The 24,456-nt window shown below is 38.0% G+C and overlaps 1 protein-coding gene across 2 annotated transcripts; it reads right to left on the bottom strand.

Moving 5' to 3' along the window:
- Positions 1-15,890: 15,890 nt before the first annotated feature.
- On the bottom strand, positions 15,891-20,666 carry LOC137007363 (zinc finger protein 260-like). 2 transcript variants are annotated; one of them, XM_067368758.1, is made up of 3 exons: positions 20,626-20,666; positions 19,915-20,152; positions 15,891-16,802 (listed from the first exon to the last, which is right to left on the bottom strand). In XM_067368758.1, the coding sequence occupies exons 2-3, from the start codon at positions 20,150-20,152 to the stop codon at positions 16,291-16,293; spliced, it is 750 nt and encodes a 249-aa protein (XP_067224859.1). In that variant the 5' UTR covers positions 20,626-20,666; the 3' UTR covers positions 15,891-16,290. The 2 variants fall into 2 exon arrangements, with proteins under 2 accessions (XP_067224859.1, XP_067224851.1); XM_067368750.1 differs by lacking the exon at positions 20,626-20,666 and having other exon boundaries at positions 19,915-20,484.
- Positions 20,667-24,456: the final 3,790 nt, after the last annotated feature.

Genomic DNA, 24,456 nt, shown 5'->3' with positions numbered 1-24,456 from the left:
TCACATCGTCACTCCAAAATAAAAGTCCTGTTCAGACGCTGCATTGTCTACAATCACAGAAGTGCATTGAGTGTTTTACCAGTTAATCTTTGTATTAAAATTAAAACAGTGAGAAATATGATACAAACAATCATGGTAAAAAGGTTGTATGAGTTCATAAAGCAGAGTTCTTTCATGTGTCCGAATTGAAACACATTAAAGGTCAAAGTCATATATATTCAATTCAATTCACATTTATTTGTATAGTGCTTTTCACAATACATATTGTTTCAAAGCAGCTTTACACAGAATGCATGTCAACATTACAATTTAAAGAATGCAGTTAGCAAATAATTTAGGCAATTCATTTACAAACACTGTTAGCAGTTTAACTGAAGGTAGAAACAATTAGCTCCTGGAAAAATGAATTACATATTAACAATAATTAGGAGAGAAAGGATATATAGAAAAGAAAGGATATATAGAAATTGTGCAATGTGCATGTTGATCCAGATGATTGCGTCTTCTGAAGTCCTCGCAGGAGTTGGTGCCGTCTCTTCACAGGTGATGGTCATCTGAGGTCTTCTTAAGAGGCTGGATCCAAACTGAAGCTGATGTACTCTCTAGTCACGTGTGTCCCGAGGTAAAACAGAAAAGCAAAAGGAGAATAATTAGCGTAGCTGCTGTTCATAACATTAAGCAAAGATAGTCATGTGCAGTTGATCTGGTATGAGATGCATTATGTGAACGCTTGGCTAAAGAGATGCGCCTTTATTCTAGATTTAAACTGGGTGAGCGAGTCTGAGCCCCGAACATTATCAGGAAGGCTATTCCAGAGTTTCGGAGCCAAATGTGAAAGTGCTCTCCCTCCTTTAGTGGACTTAGATATCCTAGGTACAACCAGAAGTCCAGAGTTTTGTGATCTTAAAGAGCGTGAAGGATTGTAGGGCGATAGAAGATCGGTTAAGTACACAGGAGCTAAACCATTTAGAGCCTTATAGGTCATTAGCAATACTTTATAATCGATACCGAACTTAATGGGTAACCAGTGTAGAGATGATAAAATTGGTGTTATATGATCATATTTTCTTGACCTGGTAAGAACTCTAGCAGCTGCTTTTTGTACTAATTGTAGCTTGTTAGATACACATCTGAAATCTCACCTCGTTCAATTAAGACATAACCAAATGTGTTTGAGAATACTTGCTGAGGGGTATTTTGACTGACATGATGCATGTATGTGACCATCCAAGTGCATTGAGGACACAAAAGAGAAATCAATTTGGAGTTCACTAACTATCTGAAATGCACCTCTCTTTTTTGCGCGAGTGTGGCGTGTGATACCGAATTAAATCCTCTTTTGCCTCTTCAAGCGCTGGAATGGTTTTATATCTGTGTAAACTAGCAAGACAAAACACATGCAAATTACAACCTTTTGCTCTGTTGCATTAAACTTTGATTGATCCATTGATCCGCAAATCACATGCATGCCGAACCGTGGGGCTGGGTCCGTACGGATCAACAATGATCCGTTTAACCACTGATAGATAGATAGATAGATAGATGTCAGAGCTTCAAGCACAACTGTATATCCAGAATTATGACAGGTGTCCAAATGAAGTCTTTAGCAATGCATATCCACTCACAAAAATACATTTTTAATATATTTATAGTATATCTTCATGGCACATGATCTTTACTTAATATCCTAATGATTTTTGGCCTAAAAGAAAAATAGCTAATTTTGACCCATACATAGTAGTGCTAGTTGTGTTCCTGGTTAATTTGTAAATGCAACATGGTCAGTCTTTGTGTATTTTACCTCAGATCACCCACCCGTTTGTTTCAACATACAGCTGGTATTATAATTGTCTGAATGTGATCCACAGGCAAACAGCACTAAATACAGAGATGAATTGAGTTTAGTGAAGCAACAATCCCTAAAAAGCAGTGGTTAGAACAGCTAAGGGTGACGTTAAGCATAGCAAGAAGCAGAGTTACTGCATGTACCTGGAAACATTTCATGAAAGAAACAAGCAGCAGCAAAAAAAAACAAAAATTCCTAAATAATTATTTTGCCAAGCAACATAAAAAGTTGCAGTGGCGCACATATACCTGCGATACTGAATTTAATAAGGTCACAGATAAAGGTTTAAAGAGTATTTTCACAATCTTCCAATGCCAATCAAAATCAAGGATTAAAATATCTGTAAGTGTAGTTTTAAAAGACTTGTGATCAGATTATATTAATACTTTGTGTTAAAAGGACCTTTGAAGTAAATTGGAGATTTACATAGTAAATCCTGAAAAGCCAAAGAAATAAACTTACAGTTCACAGTGATCAACATGCTCTTGTATCTCTGGTAATGGATCAGTCTTGCTGCAATACAAACAGACCACTGGCGGCCCATTTCCAGATACTTGTCCTACAGCAACCTGCCAAAAACATTCACAACTTACAAAGGCTTCAGTACTACAAAACTGCAGTGACAGTGTTAAAGGGACTATTCAGCCAAAAATGATAATTCATCATTTACTTCCTCTCTTGCTGTCTGTGGCCTAAAGGATACAATTGTTCCCTACGCCCCAAAATAATATTATCATTTATAATATTGCCCACAGATGCACCGATGTATCGACCTCTAAAATGACACCTTTTGATCAATTTTAAACCATATAAGCTAAAAGTGAAATGTCAATACATGAGACCAGAGGTAATCATTGAGTTGCCCATGCCTTTACCAGTGGTCCGTATACTGGTAGTTGACCAGGAAGCAAGTCACATTGAATAGCTCCTTCCACACACAGAAAGTGGTATGTGTCTGTCAAAAAGTTTGTTCTCTTTCACCCTCCTGATCCCACATGGACCCTTAGACGTGCATTGAGTCTGCCTGACATCCTCTCTACTCATTTGGGTGTTTCTTAAGAGAAAGGCAGGCCGGTAAACCTTGCATGGAGCCAGATTGTCCACAAGGAACCCTTTGTCCACCATGATTGCCATGTCCAGTGTGAGTAGGTTTGCGATGCCAGACAGCTTGAAGATCTCATAGTCACTCATGGATCCAGCATAGACCAGACACAAATGTAAAGGCACCATGGGGTGCCATGCCGATCATGGCCGTGAATGTAGCATGAGATTTGTACGTGGAAAATACCTCACTCTGCAACAGGAGAGAGGATGGAGTCTGGCAGAATATTTCAGTGCAGTCAAGCACCTCTTGTGTATCAGGAAAAGCTGAAAACTCTGGTGGAAGATGAGTTTTGACAGTTTCTCGTGGGATCCTCAGACGTTGGCTTCTAAGCAGGTTGAATAGGAAGTGAGTCCAGCTGGCAATAATCCTGTTGGCTGTGGTACGGTGAATGTCAAACCGTTCTGCTAGATCCCTGAGAGGCAGACCCACTGACAGATGCATGAGGGACAACATGAGCTCATCTATGTGTTGAAGTTTCTGTGAAAAAAGAGAAAAAAAACGTTAGGCCTAGATACTGTTATACACAGTGGTGGGATGTAACTATTACACTACTGTTTTTTACTATTTGAACATTTACTCAAGTACTATTTCATGGTTCACAAATGTGTGGATTTGCTGCTATTCCCACATTGAGTACTTTTAATACATAAAGTAAAATTTTCTGATCATACTTATATACTTTTATTTACAGGTTTGAAACGACATGAGGGTGAGTAATTAATGACAGAAATTTAATTTGAGTGAACTAACCCTTTAAAAAAACATACTGAATGCAGAAAGAGTATGGTGGTATTAGTACTTTTACTTAAAGTCTCTGAATACTTCCTCCACCACTAGTGTTTCTACACTGTAGTTTTACTACATTCATTAAAGTAAAATATACTTTTAAAGTGCTTCTTCAAACAATGATAATGCATTAAAATTGTTGTACACGTGCACACCATTGTTGGTTGAGAAAACTCAGAGCTGCTGGCAAAGGCTGCCTAAGTGTTGGTGACCTGCACCATCTTGGTGTTGACTGCAGGCTCCACTAGTTTCCAAAAGACCTGGAAATGTTTGTATGAGGCAAACCTAAGAATATACAGTAATGACGCCATCTTGTGCACCTAGTCCATTGTTTTAGCTGTTTCATACACGTTGACATTAATATGCACAATTATAAATTGAACACTAGGCTTACCCATTTTGTAAAAATATAAGTTCTAAAAAATTTCAATAATCTAAAAGTTAAATAATCTAATGAATTGCTACATCATTTGAATTTAATATATTGTTCTAATTTAACAAATGAAAACTAATTTCAATTTAGTTAAACAAGTTTTTGAAATAAAGCACATTAATAAAACAAGTTTTTTTAAACTAACCTACACCATACAATCAAAAAACTTGCAGTTAAGTACATTTCTGTGAAATTATGGACAAAGAAACAGATATGAATTTCAATTTCATTTATTAGCATCCACGAAAAAATAGCCTTTTGAATCCAGCAAACAATCAAGATATAGAAAACAAGTTTAGTCAAATTTAAACAAACTCGAATACATCTTATATAAATTTAGTTATTTATATTTAGTTAAACTTTAGCTTACTTTTTTTCAGAACACTCGACTTTCATCATTGCAATGACGGAGTCACTTGCATTTGAAATGTATGAGACTCTGAGTCAAGAAAGTGTTCTTCGACATCTTCAGAATCTTGTAATAGATGCACCACGCCTTCGGATTCAAGATACCTCTTTAAGACCGAATAGGACACAGTGACATTCCACTCTTCGGCACCTGTGAAGACGCAGAAACTGGCTGATGCAGTTTGTTCGTAAGCAGACAATCTTTGGAGCATGTTGCATCTCTCGCAGCGATGGTTCTTGGACTTGTCTTTAAAGCTCTGTTGCCAACATTTGCAATGACCACATTTCCACAAGATATTTACTTCGACCCTTTTCACCGTCCCGGACAGGGCATCAACGCGATGTTCGACTAGGATGAGTGCACTCAAGCCTTACAAAACGGCCACTTCTTGCACCTCATTCTGCCTGGTGTTGATGTAAAAATCACCCCTGAACTCCTGGTAGAAAGATTTGAGAGCCTGTACATCTTACCCAGTTGAATGGGACCGATATGGGTATCCCACAATTGTGCTTTAATTTTTCCAGTTGCATCTTCCAGATAGCACGTCTGCATTTCTAAAATGTTTCCGTTATAAGATACGGATTCTGGAGTTGCGCTTATGAACGCAGCACATGCTACCAAGACGCAACCTGAAAGGTATAAAGAAGCACAAAAGAGTCCATTAGGTCGTTGCCATTGAACAATTTACTGAAAGTACCAAAAAAAAAAAAAGGCTTATGGGATTCTTTGAGCCCATTTGAAGAATTTAAGCCACAGTTTTTGGGGATCTCGATGGTGGTGCTTTTCGTGGGAAATCAATCTTTTCCACAACCAGGACGTTTGTGTATCGGTTGCACCGGACATCGTATCCTTCACTTCCTCAAGCTTTTTTTGTTAAATAGCCTACGTTGGCGAGGCTACTCTACATTCTTTTTGTGGTCAAAACCTAATTTAGTGCTTTATAGGCCTAGATCGATACAATACAAACATAAAATATTTTATCTATTAGGCTACACCTTCAATGAAATCCTGCACTATGCACAGCTAAAATATCAGAAAATGAAAATTGTTTATTTTTCCGTTTGTGTGGATGGAGACGTCTCCTCGCTGCCCGATCCGCAGCCAGGTTGAACCACCTAATTGCATGCTTGGTGACCTCTGCATCTGTGGCTGACTGTGTCTCTGTGTTTTTCCTCACAGCACCTTCAATCAAAAAGACAGATATGTTTATGTTTATGGTATGTAGCATCCAAAGCCATGTATGCTGACACAATACAACATATGAAATATATTGCATATTTGTTATTGTATACCCCACAAAATAATGCTGTGGTGAGACAACAACCAATAAAACACAGATCTGCAACACACTCATTACAGACACATGAATATTAAAATATGACCATGGAAAAAGAAAAAGTTGAGTTGAGGGCCCCTAAAGCATTTTTGTTGTTTTATATAACAAACTGCCAAAATGAGAAAAACGTGGAAGAACATTAATCTGTCTAGGGATATTTTCAGTACATTTAAGAGCACTACAGTCTCTGAACAAACGACACAAACAAGTTTAACACAGAAACAATAAAGCAGGTTAATTTTTGCCCATTCTTCTTTGAATTGTCTATTTATTAACTCACATCGTCTTCTGTGTAGCAGAATAACCCATCGTGTCATCGCGGTCGTGATCAGACGTACAGTTCAGTGTCCTTTGCATAACGTTACATTTCATTTGAAGAAGATGTGATGAAATATGTGCGCATACACGCTGCTGGTTCATGTTTAGTGCACTAGAGTATATGAAATAGGTCCATAAAAAACTTAAACACGCTCGCTCCGGTCTAAATAATATGATCCATGTGGAGAAAGTTGTTAATCTCATCACGGCGCTCCGCGCAGAAAACGCTCTATCTCGCGCGCCGCGTGTAGTTTGAATTCTCTGCTGTAATCAAGGGCTGAATCCGAAATCGCCCCCTATAACCTCAAATAGGGCATTATTTGAGGCGACAGCCATTTGTGGTGGTGTCCGAAACCATAGTGGACGTTATTGAGTGCACTCATTCAATCTCACATTGCACCGCAATAACAAGTGTACAGCTGATTTTCGGTGAACTGACCTTTTAGTCAGTTCATTAGCATGTTCATTGTATTTTTCTCATTATAGACGTGGAGACTATGCTAAGACTGCTTTTTGAGGAGGTGGTCTTCAATCCTGGCCCATACCACGAGCTGATTAATTTGCTGAAGGTTCCAGACCACTTGTGTGCTGCCTTCGACAGGCCCGACCTCAAGGAATCTGGAGCCAGACCCTGGTGATGTTTTTCTCAGATGGAGCGGGAGCCGTTTTAGATAGATTGATAGTGTGTATGTGTCGGTGTCATTTTGGTGTAAAAAGTTATCTTCAAAATTTAGTAAATGAATAATCAAGTGGTATTAGTCATTTGTCATTATTTATTAAATTTAGTATTACCTACATATGATTTGTGGATTTACCATAGGCTGTGATGCAATCTCAGCTGTGCTTTCACAACAGCGCAACAGTGAAACGCGCTGACACATACCGGTATTGCGGTAATCATCAAAATTCATATCATAACAAAAATAAATACCAGTATTCGAATCATCATACCAGCCAGCACTACTCTTAATAGACTATTTCTGACATTTGAGCACTGGGTAAACTTAATTTACTTACGTTTATTCTCCACTACAGCCCTGGTTAATATTAGATTGTCATTTAGGTGCTTTTATCCAAAGCGACTTAACATTCCAGCTACATGTTGTAGAAGAGACCATGTGTTAGTGTTAAGTTAATAGGGTTGCCAACTTCAGGAAAGGAAAATAAGGGACAATCATGGTTCTTTATAGGGAAATAAGGGACAGAATAATGGACACTCAAAATATTTGTATTATATTTTGTAGAGGGGGGGGCAGAATTACGATTTTCACCTGAGATTTGGAGTCAGATTACGGGGGGTAAAATGACTTTAGAACAATATATTTTACACAGAGATTGGTAGGACTGTTAGTTAAATCTGTTGACGTTAGCAATCTTTGTTGCATTATATGCCAACAGTTCAAAAATGGCAAAAAGCACTTCTTGTGTTTTTCGCCCAAAGTTTGCATTTCTGTAACTCATATTACAGATATCCTTTTAGATTATAATTCTTAACAAACTTTTCTTTTCTTAATTTTTAAGTCCCAATATGATTAATTTCCAGAGAAAGGGATCTCAGTTCACATCCAATAGTGAAAATTGGTCCACATTTTTTTCTGTAGAACAAATAATGTTGAAACTATAAATGTATCTCGTTTTTTTTGTCTATCAACACAATTGGACATTCCTGTCTGAGTGCCATAAATAGTATTTTTACAAAGTTTGTGTGCCTGTAATTCTAAAAGTATTAAAGATAGGCTTTTGTATTGAAGATCTCAATATCCATCTATATTCTCATTCTTAATAAACTTTTCTAGGCCCTATATGTTTCAGTCCTTTTTGTTGAATTTGACCCATTTTCTATATAGCCAATGGATATTAAACATCAACCTCTATTCAAAATCATAAACCATAAAAAACAACAACAACAAAAAAATGTCAGCAAGATAGGCCTACATAGATGGCATAAAATTTGGAAGCATAATAACTGAACATCTTTAAAATTTCAGCAAATAAAGCATTTAAAAAAAAATGGTACTTAAAAGTTTGAACTAAATGTTGTTGCAACCATGTATGAATAAATAAAAATGAATATTTTTAAATTAAAGAGAAGTAGAGAATTATGGGCTGCTTTTGGTGTTTGAGACTTTATTATTTTGTGTTTCAATAATGAGGTCCAATAGGCTACTTAAATGAACGTAACATGTTTTTTTCTCTATTTAACAACATTAGCAATAGTGAAAGACGACTTCCCTTTTTGATCACGTCTTCCCTCAGGGAGATTGCATGTTTTCTTGCGTGGCTGAATGCTGAAATCAAACCGCGAACAGTGAAAGGGATTTGCCGTTACCGCGAGACCCGCTCGCTGTGAAGCCGACAGAGAAGTCTGCTTGGTCTTAAAGCCTTCCGCGAACGGCTATGTTGTCAAATTTGTCACAAAAGAATGATTAATTCTCAAATTAAAACGCATGCCTGAGAATACGGGACAAACTGGAAAACTTATTTATAAAGGCATCAAAGAAGCGTTCCGTATGAAAGGCTTACGGAACGCTTCTTTGATGCCTTAAATACGGGACGATTCCGTATTATACGGAACGGTTGGCAACCCTATAAGTTAACCATTCCAAAAGCAACACTAAATTAAAATACAACTCACACAAAACTGCATTCTATCAGTGTGTATTATTATTTTTATTATTATGGAAGCTATCGCAACTAGGCAGCCAATAGAAGTATGTTTAGTTTGATAACATGATGGGCCTGTTACCCACACCTTGGGTGCGTTTCTCTTGACATGACAATCCACTGTGATTCCAATCCCCAAACTTCGACCATAGTTGCACTCTCACACACGAGTGCAGGTACGCCACTGTTTCACCTAAGATTGTGCCGGAAGTTGGCATCTCCACTTTCTAGAAGTGCACCCATGGTCAATGTCATCTACAGTGCCAGCAACAATCTGAAGGAATCAAAAGGAGGGAGGCTCACAGCAGAGGGGATCCCACAACAATTTCAAAGATTTAATGCATGTCAGAAAGGTAGACTTTTTATTATTATCATTATTGCATGTGTCTGATAGTTATCAGTGAAAACCTGACACAGTCACTTATTTAGTAGGAAAAATAGGCTACTAAAAATATTCCTGATGCACTAACTATTGCATTGTGTTAAACATAGACTCGGCAGGTGGATTCCGGGGCGGGGATCTGGATGGCCTGTAGCTGCCGATGGTAACTCTCCGTCTGCGGGGGGCTCGCACGAGTACTCCACAGTCCGTGGGGAAGATACGGGCTCTGGGTCTGGCTGTGCTCTGGATCGGGGACGAACACTCTCCAGACACCTGATGATATATTCCATCCAGTTGAGTCCAGAGGTGTCTGGTAGGTCCACGGGACGATGGTAGTTGGCCCCGATCCAGAACAACGACTTCAGGATTTTGTCGTCATAGGGGCAGGCGAGTGCAACACTGATTAATTTTTTAGTGAACAAACAAAAATCGTGGCTCGGGCGCGAACATGTCGCTATTGGTCCGGTATTCTGTTACAGTTTTTCTCCAAGGAAGATGAAGAAGGCACGTTCAAAGAAGATAACTTAGTTTAATCTCACAAAGTAGTCAGGATACATGGAACACACGTAACATACAACAATAACAGACGCTAGACTGAAGACAGAGAGGAACTTAAATGCACAATACTAATGACAAACAGCTGAGGGAATAATCAGTGTCTATGGTGAATGATAAGTGGCGGGAACAGAACACAAAGGAGCACGTGAAAGTCAATGACAACCTGGACGTGAAGGTGAACGCAACATTATAGGCCTACCTGCTTGAAAATTTGCATATGCAAAGTAGCCATCAGCTGCTCAGGGAGTCATGGTCCTACTATGTTTGAGTTTTTAAAAAAAAACATCAAACGTCAAAAACAGTCTATGGTATAGTAGCCAGTCTAAACAAGGCTACATGGTCATATTGGTATGATGGTTGCTACGATTTTTAAGGCTGCCCCAACATTTACGAACTATTGACTTTGAACGTATTTAATATTACTTTGAATTATATACTTACTGAAAAGCAAGGTCTTCATTGCCATCCTACTGAAGGGCTTTTTGTTATTAACACCCTTCCAGTTTATCTGATGAGACACCTCATCTGTGAAGAGCCTGCCCAGGATGTTCAAAGAAGAAGAAATCTAAAGGGCAAAGACATCTTTTTTAAATAGACAGCAAGGTAAACATTTCCAATCTTAAGCTGCATTTAAAAGTGCATTTAAAATGTTTTTGTTCCTGTTTGAAAGCATCCAGATGAAGAAAAAGATTTTGTTCTCTTGGATTTTTTTTTTTCTAAACATGTACTTGGTTCACACCCTCATGGACTTGTGCCACCTTTACACACAATGTCAAACCAGGGAGATTGTTGCTCACTGACAGAATCTTACCACTGGGAAAAGGCATTTCAGGACAGGCCTGTTCAGGGCTGCTTCAATAGAATATTTGCAATAATCATGTACAATCAATAAACCTAATGGCACCATTCATATTAAGTAAGAAAACTCACCACTCTCTGTTCTTTTAAAAACATTTCAGATGCTTCCACTGCCTCCAATTGTTCCAGGGGAAAATGGATATTGTCGGGCATCTCAACATCTGGCCCCAGGGTGCTGTTCAGCCTGCTGCTGAGGTAGTTCACCTTTGCCACAAGCTGGTCTTGTTGCTGTTTAATAGTTTCCAGCAGGCTAAGGATGAGGACCTCAGTTGACACACATGAAATATAGCTAAATTATAATGTATTAAATATATCACGTTACAGTGTTTATCTTCAGTGATATTACTCATAATACTGACACTAGTTATTGACATTAGTTAATGACAAAAGTTATTGACAAAGTTTTGTTGTGGCACAGAATGACCCTCCAGTATTTGTCAAGTCAAGTCAAGTCAAATTTATTTATATAGCGCTTTTACAATTGGTAATTGTTTCAAAGCAGCTTTACATATTAGAAGCACAGAAAAAAAAAGGGAAGTGGTTAAAACTGTACAAACAAGCGTGGTAATATGTAACATATACAAGATGGTGCTACATTAAGCCAATGTCGGCTGACTTCCAGGGGTGGAAAAAAACCCCTAGGAGAAAAACCCAGCGTGCTAGCACTGGGAAAAAAAGTCCTAGGAGGGAAAAAACCCCTTGGAAGATATATATATGTAAATGTATATGGAGATCAAAATCTGAATTGTACATTTTTATTATAGAGTTTAAAAATCGATTATATATAAATATATGTAAGCGGATACGGGGATCCTGGGCTACGTTGTAGTCAGGTCCAGACGCAGGTTCTCCATCTGACCTGGATACGGCCTGGATCCAGCACCCGGCAAACCTCAGGATAAGCAGAGAGACAGATATTAGCGTAGATGCCATTCTTGTTCTGTTGTACAGGTATATCTAGTGTTATAGGAAATGTTCTCGGTTCCGGCCGACCTAATTATTGCAGCGTAACAATCCTTTAACGGATTTGAAAAATGTTAATGTATTGATAATGTGTTATGTGTATGCAAGAGCAAAGAGATGTGTTTTTAGTCTAGATTTAAACTGACAGAGTGTGTCTGCTTCCCGAACAATGCTAGGAAGATTGTTCCAGAGTTTAGGTGCTAAATAGGAAAATGATCTGCCGCCTTCAGTTGATTTTGATATTCTGGGTATTATCAACTGGCCTAAATTCTGAGATCGCAATAAACGTGAAGGACTATAATGCATTAAGAGCTCACTTAGGTACTGGGGAGCTAAACCATTTAGAGCTTTATAAGTAAGTAGCAAGATTTTAAAATCTATACGATGTTTAATAGGGAGCCAATGTAATGTTGACAGAACTGGGCTAATATGGTCATACTTTCTGGTTCTAGTAAGAACTCTAGCTGCCGCATTTTGAACCAACTGTAGTTTGTTTAAAAGCCGAGCAGAACAACCACCCAGTAGAGCGTTACTGAGCGTTATTGCTCACCAGAGCAGGGAATGGTATCGGTCATTCTTCCCCCTCGCCATGTTGGTCTGTAGGTCAGGCTTGAACAGGGCTCCTCAGTTTGCCGCATGTTGAGGGCTGGTGGAAGGGAGTTGTGGAGGGCCTGCAGTTCCTGGCCCATAGTGAGGTGGGCGGTGTGCGAGAGGGTGAATTTTTTTAATTAAATGGTAGTCGTCTGTTAACCATGACCGATAATAAACATGGGGCCTTTCTATTCACTAATATTTCAGAAATCAGTGCCTACCTTGAGTAACTCTCCGCATGTTAAATGTGGGTGCAGGGAGTTGAGGTGGTGAAGGGTGTTGCTGTCCTGTATGGGATCAGATTCCCGCCAATAGTATTGCGGTCACAGATCAAAAAATAATAAGCATAATTCAAAAAATCAAAAGCATATTTAAAAAATAAGCATGAATCAAAACTTTTTAAACACATTAAAAATGATATTGAACAAATCTTAAACTTGTGTTTATGCGTTCTTTATGAATTGTTTTTTCCTTTAATCTTTTCCTTCTGCTCTCTTACATTTTCTGCTAATATTTTACTCTTTTGTGCGCTTGTGCTGTTTTTCTCTTTGCTCTTCTTTCTACGTTTTGCTCTTGCGTCTCCAAATGTTGCAGTTCGAGTTTCATGTAAATTAGGCCGGGCTTAAGCGCCACCATTGGTCCACTAGTTCTAGATTGACATCTCCTCTAGCCAATCAATCGAAGAGGGAATTTGACGTCACTCCAGTGCATCAAAATGCATTTTGTCCACGTTTATGTTGCAGTCTTGTGGTGAAATTGGTTACATATATGCTCAGTACACTATTATGATGAATTGATAATAGGTTTGACGTTTTTTGCAAATGTATGGAATGTAAAACCCTGAAATATCACCTTACCACAAGTAGATCTTTCAGTGGCATGTCTAAATGTGCCAAAATGTATGTTGTCATTGTGGTTTGAGTGGACTTGGTGGAGAATTTTTGTTTGTATTACCATACAATGAGAACATCATAAAAAGTGAAGTGTTTTTTCTGAATGCACAATATTAAGGTTTTCTCATTATTTCTTTCATAAATTCTAATGTTAACTTTGTGTTTAGCATGGAGAGTACCCAGATGTGGTTAGTGCAGCACAGAGCCTCATCTCTGCGCTAACACAAGCTCTTAATCAGAGTCATGTAACACCATGTTCACAAGTTCAAGTGCAGGGTCAGGGGCAGCAGACAGCGGTACAAGAACAAAGACAGACTAATACCACCATTGATCTGGAAATGGCCAGGTGCATGTTGCTGGCTATCCAGAGCATGGAAACCCTTAACAATATTTTTAAAGCTTTCATTTTCAGGCACTCTGTCATGTACATAGTCAAACCCCCATTCAATTAAAATTTGTTACCAAGATAAACAAACAAAATGTATATGTATATGACTATGTACATACCTACTAACATTAATTTTATGTTGAAAAAATAAATAAATTATTAAATAAAATAATTTTCCTTTGTAGGTCCTTTCCTAGCATTTTCCGAAGACATGCAATATGCGGGAAATAAAGAATAAATGTAGCATCCAGAATACTTGCCAAGACTTCAACAGTGTTTAAACCTTTTGATTAAAATGTATACCTTCTGGATAACCATTGTGAGACTACCCCTTCACCAGCACACAAACTCAAGCTTGTTCTAGCAGGGCTTGGAAAATTACAATGGACATGACACATTCAATGTAAATTTAAATACAGAAATGCATTGCCATTTTGCATATTACAAATTGAATATTGCTACTCATATGCTTCCATAGTCAGGCTTTTATTTGTGCATAATGGATAAAACAACGGAATTGCGCACTAAGGTTTGGCTGCTCTAAATTTTACCCTCCACAAGATGGCGCTGTTTTCGACACTCTTGATGCTTTGAAACCTTTCCCTACACATTTAGAGAAAAGATTTAAAGGATTAGTCCACTTTTAAATAAACTTTTCCTGATAATTTACTCACCCCCATGTCATCCAAGATGTCAATGTCTTTCTTTCTTCAGTCGAAAAGAAATTAAAGTTTTTGATGAAAACATTCCAGGATTATTCTCCTTATAGTGAATTTCAATGGGCACCAAACTGTTGAAGATCAAAATTTGGATTGTTCAACACGATCCCAGATGAGAAATAAGGGTCTTGTTGTCTTATTGATGTGACAAAGTGCCTAATGGTTGGAATGTTGGAACAGAAGCTACTGTTCTTTCCTGCATTTAAGATGAGGTCCATCCGAAACAATGAAAAAGTGAGCTAGTGTGGCAAGGATTGTTGGGAGATCCACAATGATATGGAAAGGCCATCTAATGAGGCTAGAGCTGCCAGCCTCATTGGTGACGTATGTTTGGAACTTGAGCAGCGCAATCTGTCTTACTCAAGACATTCAGAAAAATATTTGAAACATGGCATGCCGTGGCTGTCTCATGTGCTCGGAAGGCTGCTGCAAAACTTGGGTTACAATTCTGTCTTGACGGTGGCTACGTTTGTGACATCCATTGCCATGCTTGAAAATGGCGACTTTGTCAACTTCCAGGAGCTCGCCAGTGTTATTCAGGATCTTCCCCTGAGCCAGGTCAGACTGCAGAGTTTGCAGATTTTGTCTAGGTTTCTACTCAAGCACTTTTGGGGTGTGAGTTTAATTTGCGAAGATATAGTTTTCTCTGAAGGGTGTGTCCGTGACGGCCTGACAAACTTTGATGTTTCACCATGAAACCTCGGTCAAAATCGAGGGAGCAAGGGTCTGTCCGTATAAACTTCCCTCGTCCACTTAACAAAGTGGAACGCACTTCAAAATGGCGGCATTTATTCCCCCGAGGGGAAGTGTTTAGGGAAGTTCGTGAGTGCGTATCTAAAACTGGAGTGGAATGCAGTCCTGGCCTAAAGACATTTCTTCTTTATGATAATATTCAGTTAGTCATAGCGCCACCTGCTGGCAACAGGAAATGGCATGCTTTACATGTTAATTCACCACCAGAAACACATTTCAATATGCCATGAAGTACCAAACATGTGAGACACGTTAAATCATGCAGCTTTTTTCTAAGTGCTAATGTATACAATTAACGCCATGAAACAGGAAGTTGTTGTAACTCAGGCATACAATGTCCGATCTGCTCCAAACGTCACACGTTTGATAATATTTCTGGCCTGATCACATCTATATCACAATATTCGGTTATGTTCAAATGCCAATTGTTGGCAGCAGGAAGAGTGCCACTTTGAAATGACTTTGCCATAATTCTCCTGTATTTACTCGATTACATGCATGTCGCCCACTATTCACTCTTTTCCTAAGGCCATTGGGTGGCGGTTAGCCCGGGTGCGAGGGCTAGGGTGCTTGCAGTTTAATTAACATTACATTTGCGAGTATGACTCTCACTCGGCTTGTGAATGAGTATAACTTGCACACAGCCACTTAAAAACTATTCACAAGCTTCTATGGGTTTGATTTTGGTTGTCATTTGTTGAAATAAATACAAAAAAATACAGTGTGTCGATGTCTGTCCGCTGAATGGCCATCCGATTCTCCTTCATGGCCATATGGGAAAGTGAATATTTACACCCTACCAACAAAGAAATGGATCGACTTCTGTCAGTTTGTTGAACACATTTATTTATTCTGACATTTTCTACCATATGATGGCTGAAGCAGCAGCGCGTGACACAGTTCTCATGGTAACCAGATCAACATTCTAAAAAACTGAAGTGAAAACACCAAATTATCATTCAATGGGATAGAATATCTTCTCTTTCCTGCAAATGATACCATGAAAAATGTGAATATTTAACCAAGTCAAAAACAATAAAGTAAGCAGGTTCCATATTCATTTCAGTATCAGCAGACACAAAACGCTATAAAAGGTGACAACTTTTAAAGTTAAAAAAAGAGATACAAGTTATGTAAATGATAAAAGCTCATTGTGGTTTCTCAGTTTGATAGATTTGATCAACCCTAAACGATGCAAAATATAGGAATTTTGAGTTTGTAATAGAAGCGTAAGCTTTGTAAACTGTTGTGTCAACCTCGATTTATTGCAATATTGAGCTGTTCAATTTTATTTTGATATTAGAAAATAATGAATCAAAGCTTGAGGCTTTTCTCCAGTGTGAGTTGTCATATGACCTTTAAGGTTTCCTTTTTGACTGAAACTCTTTCCACACTGTTGGCAGGCATAAGGCTTTTCTCCAGTGTGAATTCTCATGTGGACTATAAGGTTTACATTTCTAATGAAACTCTTTCCACACAGTTTGCAGGTGAATGGGCTCTTTCCAGAGTGAATTATCATGTGTTGCCTGAGGCTTTGCTCCCGTTTGAAGCCATTCCCACACAAAGTGCAGGTGTAAGGCTTTTCTCCAGTGTGAATCATCATGTGGTCCTTAAGGTTACCTTTTCGACTGAAACTCTTTCCACACTGTTGGCAGGTGAAATAACTTTTAGTTCCTGTCTTTTGAGCTCCTTTTTGTAAGGAAACCTTTGTTGATTTTTCTTCACTCATTAAATTATAATGTTCTTTCTCTTCTTCCCTTTCATTAAGTTCATGACTCGCTTCTTTCAATGCCATCAGGTCTAGGACAAAAATAGACAAAACAATTTAGACATTTAAAGCATCAAAACCAACAACATGTTTGTATCCTATGGATCAGGGATGGGCAGCTTTGGTACTAGAGGGCCACTGTTTTGCAGAGTTAAGTTTCACACCTGCCTGTAATTTTCAAGCATTCCTGAAGACTTAAGACTGATTTATACTTCTGTGTCACGCGTACACCGTAGGTACGCAATAGGCTGCAGCCTGCCGTGCACCTCTTCAAAAATGTTACACATATATTCTAAAGTATTGTTTAGTGTAAAACATGCTGAAGATCAACAAACAGGCTGTAGATAAATTAAATGATTAACTATTTCCCCACAAAAGCTGTTTAATCAGCATAGTGAAGCCTCTCATCCATTGACATCCATTCAAAAAACAGCCTCTGGTCTTCTTCCCTGCGTACCTCTGGGACGGAGCGTTAGCATTAGCCGTTATGCTTTTTTGGCTAAAGGTTGCAGGCTTGCCTTCCAGTGGCTTTGGATCTACATTTCCAGCAGAGTTCAGCTCCAGCTCTGATCAAACACACCTGAAGCAATGACTAAGATCTTCAGGGGCAGGTGTGTTTGATCAGCCCTTCCCTTGCTAACTTCCCTCCATATTAAAGACTCAGATGTACATCATTGTTTACACTGAACCAACACTGGCAGAATCTGTCTAGCTACTTTAACCCTTGTGCAGTCTTTGTTTGGGAATATAAGGGTTAAATGTACCTCTCTAAGCTCATTATTGCTTAGAATATGCTATGGAGCTGATTTGCAGATGCACTTATGAAAATACTGTAACTATAAAATGATCATTTTAAAGGCTTGACTATGTGCCACACTTATTGCTGCTAGCTGGTGGCACGATAACCATTTCAGGGTTCCCACTCTTTTTCAGCGATCATTTTCTAGGACTTTTTAAATTTTACTATGGCAGGAATAAAAGACAAGGATCACACTCTAAAGTAATTTGCTCTCTAAGTCTTTAAAAGGCGTACAGTTTATTGCCATGATTTATTGCCCTGACTATAAAATCAGTTTTTAATATGAGCTCTTAATCATACATTATGACTATGGAAGCTTGTTTCCGCTAAGAATTTAAAAAAAAGTTGCAATTACCTTTTTTGTATCTCATTATTCTGACTTTTTTCCTCGCAATTGACCCTTCGCAAAGACCCGCCCCCCTTAGTTGCTGTTGCTTTGTCCGACAAGCCATGGCGCTGTCACGCCACACACAGTGAAAAATACATTGCAGAGTTGTCAATATACACAATTTTTCAAGTTTAACTCCACCAAAGTTAATCTTCTAACTCGTGACTGCTTTGTCGGACAAAATGGCGGATTCTGCGTTCTGATTGGTTAGATCGCGTGTCAATCAAACTCCCATTGAAGGGTCAAGTTTATCAAAATTATGAATTGCACAACTGTGAGTTTATATATAATAAATAATTATGTAAGCTCTGAATTTTTTTTTAATTTTGAGATAAAAAGTTGCAATTACCTTTTTTATTTTTTATTTAGAAGCAGACACTTCCATAGTTTATTGCCATGACTTAACTATTAAATCAGTTTTTAATATGAGCTCTTAATCATATATTATGACAAACTGTTCTCGTTACTAGTAAAGCAAAAAATATTGGAACTATTTTAATGTTTTGTTTAAGTCAAAGACAAAGTCGATGAACAACAAAGAAACCCATAACACGTAATTGAATATGTGGCAGGTCTATTAGTTATTTCTGTCCCGTCCAATGCTGGTTATCATCGTGTTGATCTATATAATTTTCAAACTTCAAGTTCTGCACTGTTGTGTAAACTCCTGTAATAAACAATGAAGCTGGCTACACTGCACAATGAATCTCTTACTTACCTTATATCGCGTCAAAATTATTAGTTAGCAAGTTACTGAATTAGGTAGCTGCTTACTAATTTACTAACATTTTCTGCAACTTGCGCGGGTATATTTTTATATTTGTACCCGCAGTTTTGTGGTCCAGGATCAGATTTAGTGTGCGTTCACGTTTGGTTCTATTAAAACGAACCTTGGTGCGATTGCTCAGTTAGTGAGGTTCATTTGAAGATATGTGAACGCTGCTATCCGAACCCTGGTGCGCACCAAACAAGCGGGCCGAGACCGCTGAAAAGAACGAACTCTGGTGCGGTTCGAATGATATATGAACGCAACACGGACCAAAGACATGTAAACAAACCGAAAACAGGAAGACGAGACCCTAAAAAGAACAGAATCCTCACGCATGACGGTTTTTCTTGTCATAGTCGCGAGTTTGCCCATGACAGCCATCAGATGAGCACACGTACGTCTGCAAGACGTCTGTTAAAGATCACTTCATCTGGAAAGCATCTGCTGTTTACAAACATCTAATAGACGTCTTTAAGATGTCAGTTTTACATACATTCTAAATCATAAACATCTTAAATACGTCTTCTAAACGTCTATTTGACATCTGACAGGATACGTCCTATAGACGTATTCCAGATGAGCAAACACCCTAAATAATACGTCTTCCAGACGTAAACACGCACATCAAATAGACGTCTCCGAGATGTACGTCTCCACGCAGCAGATCGTTTGTGTGTGTAACGGATGGATTCACGCCGCTGTTTTGACTCTTTTACACATTTAATAAGCTCTTCACGAGTTCCCAGCTGGCCAAAATACCATCACACGCAGGCTACGCACACACAGCGAGCGCATTTACCTCAGCAAACAGCATTGTTTTGGATGTTCGGTAAGTTCCGTCTCAAAATAGGCAATGCGTCATAAAATCCGATTTTTGATCTTTGGTCTGGACCAAATGAACCAAACGAACCAAACTACAAGTGTGAACGCACCCTTAATGGAAACACTGAATTTAAAGTGATATAGTTACACATTACTACATTTACTCACTATTGTAATGAGTTAATAATGCTTAATTACAAGTAACCAAACCCTAACTCTACAGTAAGTGCACTTGAAGAAGAGATATGAGTGAATTAGGACACTTTTCTGTAAAATTATACTTCTGTATTTCTAGCCTATATCTGTAGAGCTGAACATTTTTATAAGGATCAAATGACTGAGTTCAGCTGTGAGAATAAAACCAACCTGTTTGTTCCTCAGTTTCTTCATGTTTCACTCTGAAAGTTTCATCAATCTTTATGTCTTCAGTCTCCTCTTTAATAAACTCAATCTTTATGTCTTCACTCTCCTCCTCTTTAATAAACACCATCTTTATATCTTCACTCTCCTCCTCTTTTTTAATCTCCATCTTCATGTCTTCAGTCTCATCTTTAATAAACTCCATCTTTATATCTTCACTCTTCTCCTCTGTTTTAAACGCCATCTTTAAGAGAATAATTAACAGAGTTAATGGTCTTAAATTACCTGGTTAGACAAAATCTCTAAAAACTAACGCTGCAAATTAATAAACTTAATATTTAGCCATTTATGACTGATGAAAACATGTTTAGTTAGATTGTTAGTGTTTGTTGTTCTCGTTCATGTTCACTGTTTGAGCAGCACGTGATTCATTGAATCATTTCTCAAAGTATTTGATTCAATTGACTCGGAGTTGAAAAGTTCAGTTTCTCCATCATTACTCTCCAGAGACTGAACTCGTGTTCATGATAAACTGATTTATGATTTATAGAGAGAGAGCAATGAGACGCAGGTTTACTGTTTCTCATCAGTGGATGAGCTTTACTCACACAAATATCCTTCATTACACTTAGATAAACAATCACAATGTTACATTAGATAGTAAATAAACTCATATCACTTGTTTAAAACAAAACACACAACTATTAATCATTGTACCGTTTCTGTCGATTAAAACAGCTCAAGTTCTTAAAACAAACCTTTCTTCAGCAGAATCACAGCAGATGCAGGATCGCGGCGCAGTCTTATAACGTCATGCCGCCGCTCCAAAATAAAAGTCCTGCTCAGACGCTGCATGGTCTACAATCACAGAAATGCACAGACTGTTTTACCAGTTAATCTTTGTATTAAATGTGATACGAACAAACATGGTAAAAAGGTTGTATGAGTTCATTAAGCAGAGTTCATTCATGGGTCATTCCTGGTATGCAGTAACATTTTGGCTTCATAAGTGTTGGAAAAAAAGGTACATGATTTTTGTGTTTTTTTGCATTCTACCAAAATAGTGACGTTTAACTATTAGGAATACATATTGGTCAAGCTCGGCGACACAAAAAATAATAATTATAGGTAGATTGTTCAGACACTGGCCATGAAAATATTCCACCCTGTTAGGGACATATGCATAGTCATCACAACATGTTAATAATGTAAATGTTAAACAATAATGAGCTTTTCTTGGATAGTATGTGTCCCTTATGCCATCTTATTTTTTTTTATTTTCAAAACAATTATTGATGAATATAATATGTCTTGATTATTAAGAATAGGTACTTTTTTGTGGCCATTTTTGCCAATAGGGTGGTAAACAATACAAATATTTTGTTCAAAAACATATATATGCTGTTAGTCCTCCTCACCTCACAAAATAAGACAAAAGTATGCCAAAAAAAATATTATTTAAAATGACTTGTCTAACAGGGTGGAACGGAGGGTGGAACACCAGGGTTAACAGGTTCTAACAGTGGATGAGCTTTCCGTCATTGTCCTGCAGTGTGTCCCATCTGTAATTTGTGGAACTGCACCTATATAATATTGTTTCAAAACAAAAAAATCCGGATTTCCATTGGGGGAGGCACACAAAAAATAGCTATGTGGTTCCTTATCACAATCAATCACGGTGGCAAAACAACTCTGTTCAGATGACCAGAGAAATAATTACAAATTAGAGAGGACAGACATAATACCATTTTTTTTTATTTATATTTGATTAAAAATAAAGATGTTATAATTCATTGGGATTAACTAGATTAACAAACAAACTTAAAAACCATCGCAAGAAGGAACAGTAATGGACTTTGATGCCATTTTTTGTGTGGTTTGGCTACATTTGTTCTTAGGTACTTGCATGTTTCTTGATCTACCTGTAAAGACCTTTTATTGAGGGCCTGCAGTTCTTTGATCAGGCACACTATCTGATTGTCACCATACCAGCTAATGTCTTTTCTTGGGCCTGGCCAGAAGAATATATTGATGCCATTGCGATGCATGCAGTTGACCTGTATGTTCTCATCGTCTACATTCATGATGATGCCAGGGTAGTGGTCGTCATCATATTTCACCATACACCACCTGCCAACATGGTCAATGGTAATGACCTCTGGTCGCCATGAAGTTGTTGGGACCTTTGATTTTAAAATCTGATGCAAAAACTTGAGATCCAGGCAGTAGATAAAGTTGATGAAAAATTATTTATTCCTTACAATTAAATTTAGCCTCACACGCAAACTTTAATCAATAATGAAAATACTTAATAAAACCAAAAGGTAAAATAACCATCATAAAGTATTAGTGAATAGTTAATAATAAAATTTAGAGTATTGTAAAATCCAGAGTATTGTATCTAATAGATGAAGATCAAAAAGAGCAATAATTAAGACATTTGCAGATAAGAGACAAGAAGTAGAAGCCAAGGAGAGCAAAGGAGGGAAAAAGCTGAATTATCAATGACTTGGTCAGCTTTATACCATGAGAATATAGGGAAATTTACATCCCACACAAACGGATGTTTTTATATTAAAAGAAAAGGTTAAATGGTTTTACCCAGTGTCAAAAATAGATATAAAAGTTGTTTTGACCCTCTTTGGGAATTTTGCAAATCTTACCTTTTTAAATGTCATCAGGAAAAATAACAGACATATTTTGATCAGATTTCAAATTCAAATGGTTAATTCTGCAGGCATCCAATGTTTAACCACAAACGTGTCAGCATGTCACACTGGAACACTTGAAGAACAACTGAACATACATACATACTTTTAGATATAAAAAATATAAAAATAACCATAAGGGTACAATAACAAGTAAATACTTGAAAATATGCTAAGAATTAATATATAAAGTAGAAGTACATAAATATATGAAAGCAAAAGTAGAACTGATAAATCATAAGCCATAAATGATTAAAAATAAATATGAATAAAAATGCATGAATATGAATATTGACCATTTCGGATCCACCAAAATCAATCCCACATCAGCGTGAAGGGTTGCCTCCTTGAGATTGAAGCATGGACAGTCCATAACTCCCTGCTCTCTTTGGCAGAGACAGGTTATGTCTCTGTACTGGATTTTCCCTGGTAAGGTACTGATCACCTGATGGATTTTCATGGTTCCATTCACGGCAGTTAAGGGAGGCACCTTCAAAAAAAAGAAAAATCATTTGTTGTTCATGTATTTTCTCAGGTGAGTATTATACTTAAATTTGTTTCAGGTAATTGTGGAATTCCTTTTATTCGGTTTTCTGTGGTGTTTTCTTAAGTTTGTATTAAATTAATTTTCAATGTTTCATCAGATTTGCTTTTTTTTATTTTCAGGTGAGTGTAGTTTTTTGACACATTTTTGTAATACTTAGTTGAAATTAAAGACACAATTACCACGATAAAATTACACTTACCAACAGCATTTCCTTCACCTTTTCCTCCACACTGTTCTCACTGACAAAGAACAGCTCCACAACTGATTCCTGGAGCTTAAGCTTGTTAAAGAGCACCTCTGCATCAGGGATGTCCTCTCCTAAACACACTAGCCTGTCAGCTGACCATCCGGTGCCCCTTTGCCATGATTGGCCTCAAAGCCTCTTTTGAAGGGCTCAGTGGAAAGAAGAAGAAAGTTTCCCTTCTGTCTGTACTGAGTTTCCGGCCCATCAGAAGAAGTGGAGCTGAGTCACCTGGGGAAACTTTGACTGGACCATATCCAGGACTGGATCCAGGTGTGCCCAGATTGCCGGTGGATCATGTCTCCATGAAGGGGAAATGGAGCAGAATGCTATAGGATTCTGTGCTGATGTATATAATACCCCAGTGTGCAGGGTTGCCTGCTGATGGGATCCCCCAAAATGGACAGACTGCACTTCATTTGCATATTTGCACAAATAGTTTTCACTGAAGTCCACATGAATTAAACATTCATGGTCCTTGAGATCTTCTCTAACTTGCCTGTAGGCCTTATACTGCCAACGTATGTTGAATAGATGTTGCTTGAATTTGACCATTTTATCCTGGAATTGATCAACAACTTCCTCCTCCGTCTTGGTCAGTTCTTTTTTGACAGTTATTATCGCCGCCTTCTCCTTATCAGATGTGGATGTCTCGGTTGACCACTGATTGAGTAAAATGGCATTGTTGGAGGCAGGTCTCACCATGGTCACGGCAGTGAGGTAACTTGCACAGGCTTTTGAGTAGGGGTTGCACACTGTCACATCAGCCATCTCTTCAAGGTTTTTGGAGGATAAAAGCCCACATTTAAACAGGGTACTGGCCATTAAACCAATATTTTCATGGGTTTTACATAGACAGGTTTTCCTGTCATTTTCAGTTGGTGTTACAACCCAAAAAAACCCTTGGCCAGGACTCCCTGGAAGAAGAGATTTCTTTTTATCTCAATGGGACCTTCCTGGAAAAATAAAGGATAAATAAAAATTAAAAAAAATGGCCTAAGGGTACAGAAAAGCGAATATGACACCTGGTCACTACTTTCAGATTGGAACTT

This window comes from Chanodichthys erythropterus, chromosome 3 (assembly GCF_024489055.1).
Source record: "Chanodichthys erythropterus isolate Z2021 chromosome 3, ASM2448905v1, whole genome shotgun sequence".
Taxonomy (NCBI): domain Eukaryota; kingdom Metazoa; phylum Chordata; class Actinopteri; order Cypriniformes; family Xenocyprididae; genus Chanodichthys; species Chanodichthys erythropterus.
Note: the sequence above shows the minus strand (reverse complement) of the source record. Positions and strands in the feature narration are given on the sequence as shown.

Excerpts from the sequence above, each read along its gene's own strand:
- LOC137007363 (XM_067368758.1), bottom strand. The coding sequence starts at position 20,152 with ATGGCGTTTAAAACAGAGGAGAAGAGTGAAGATATAAAGATGGAGTTT. Across the intron at positions 16,803-19,914 it reads AGAAACTGAGGAACAAACAG|ACCTGATGGCATTGAAAGAA; the intron begins GTTGGTTTTATT and ends TTTTTGTCCTAG.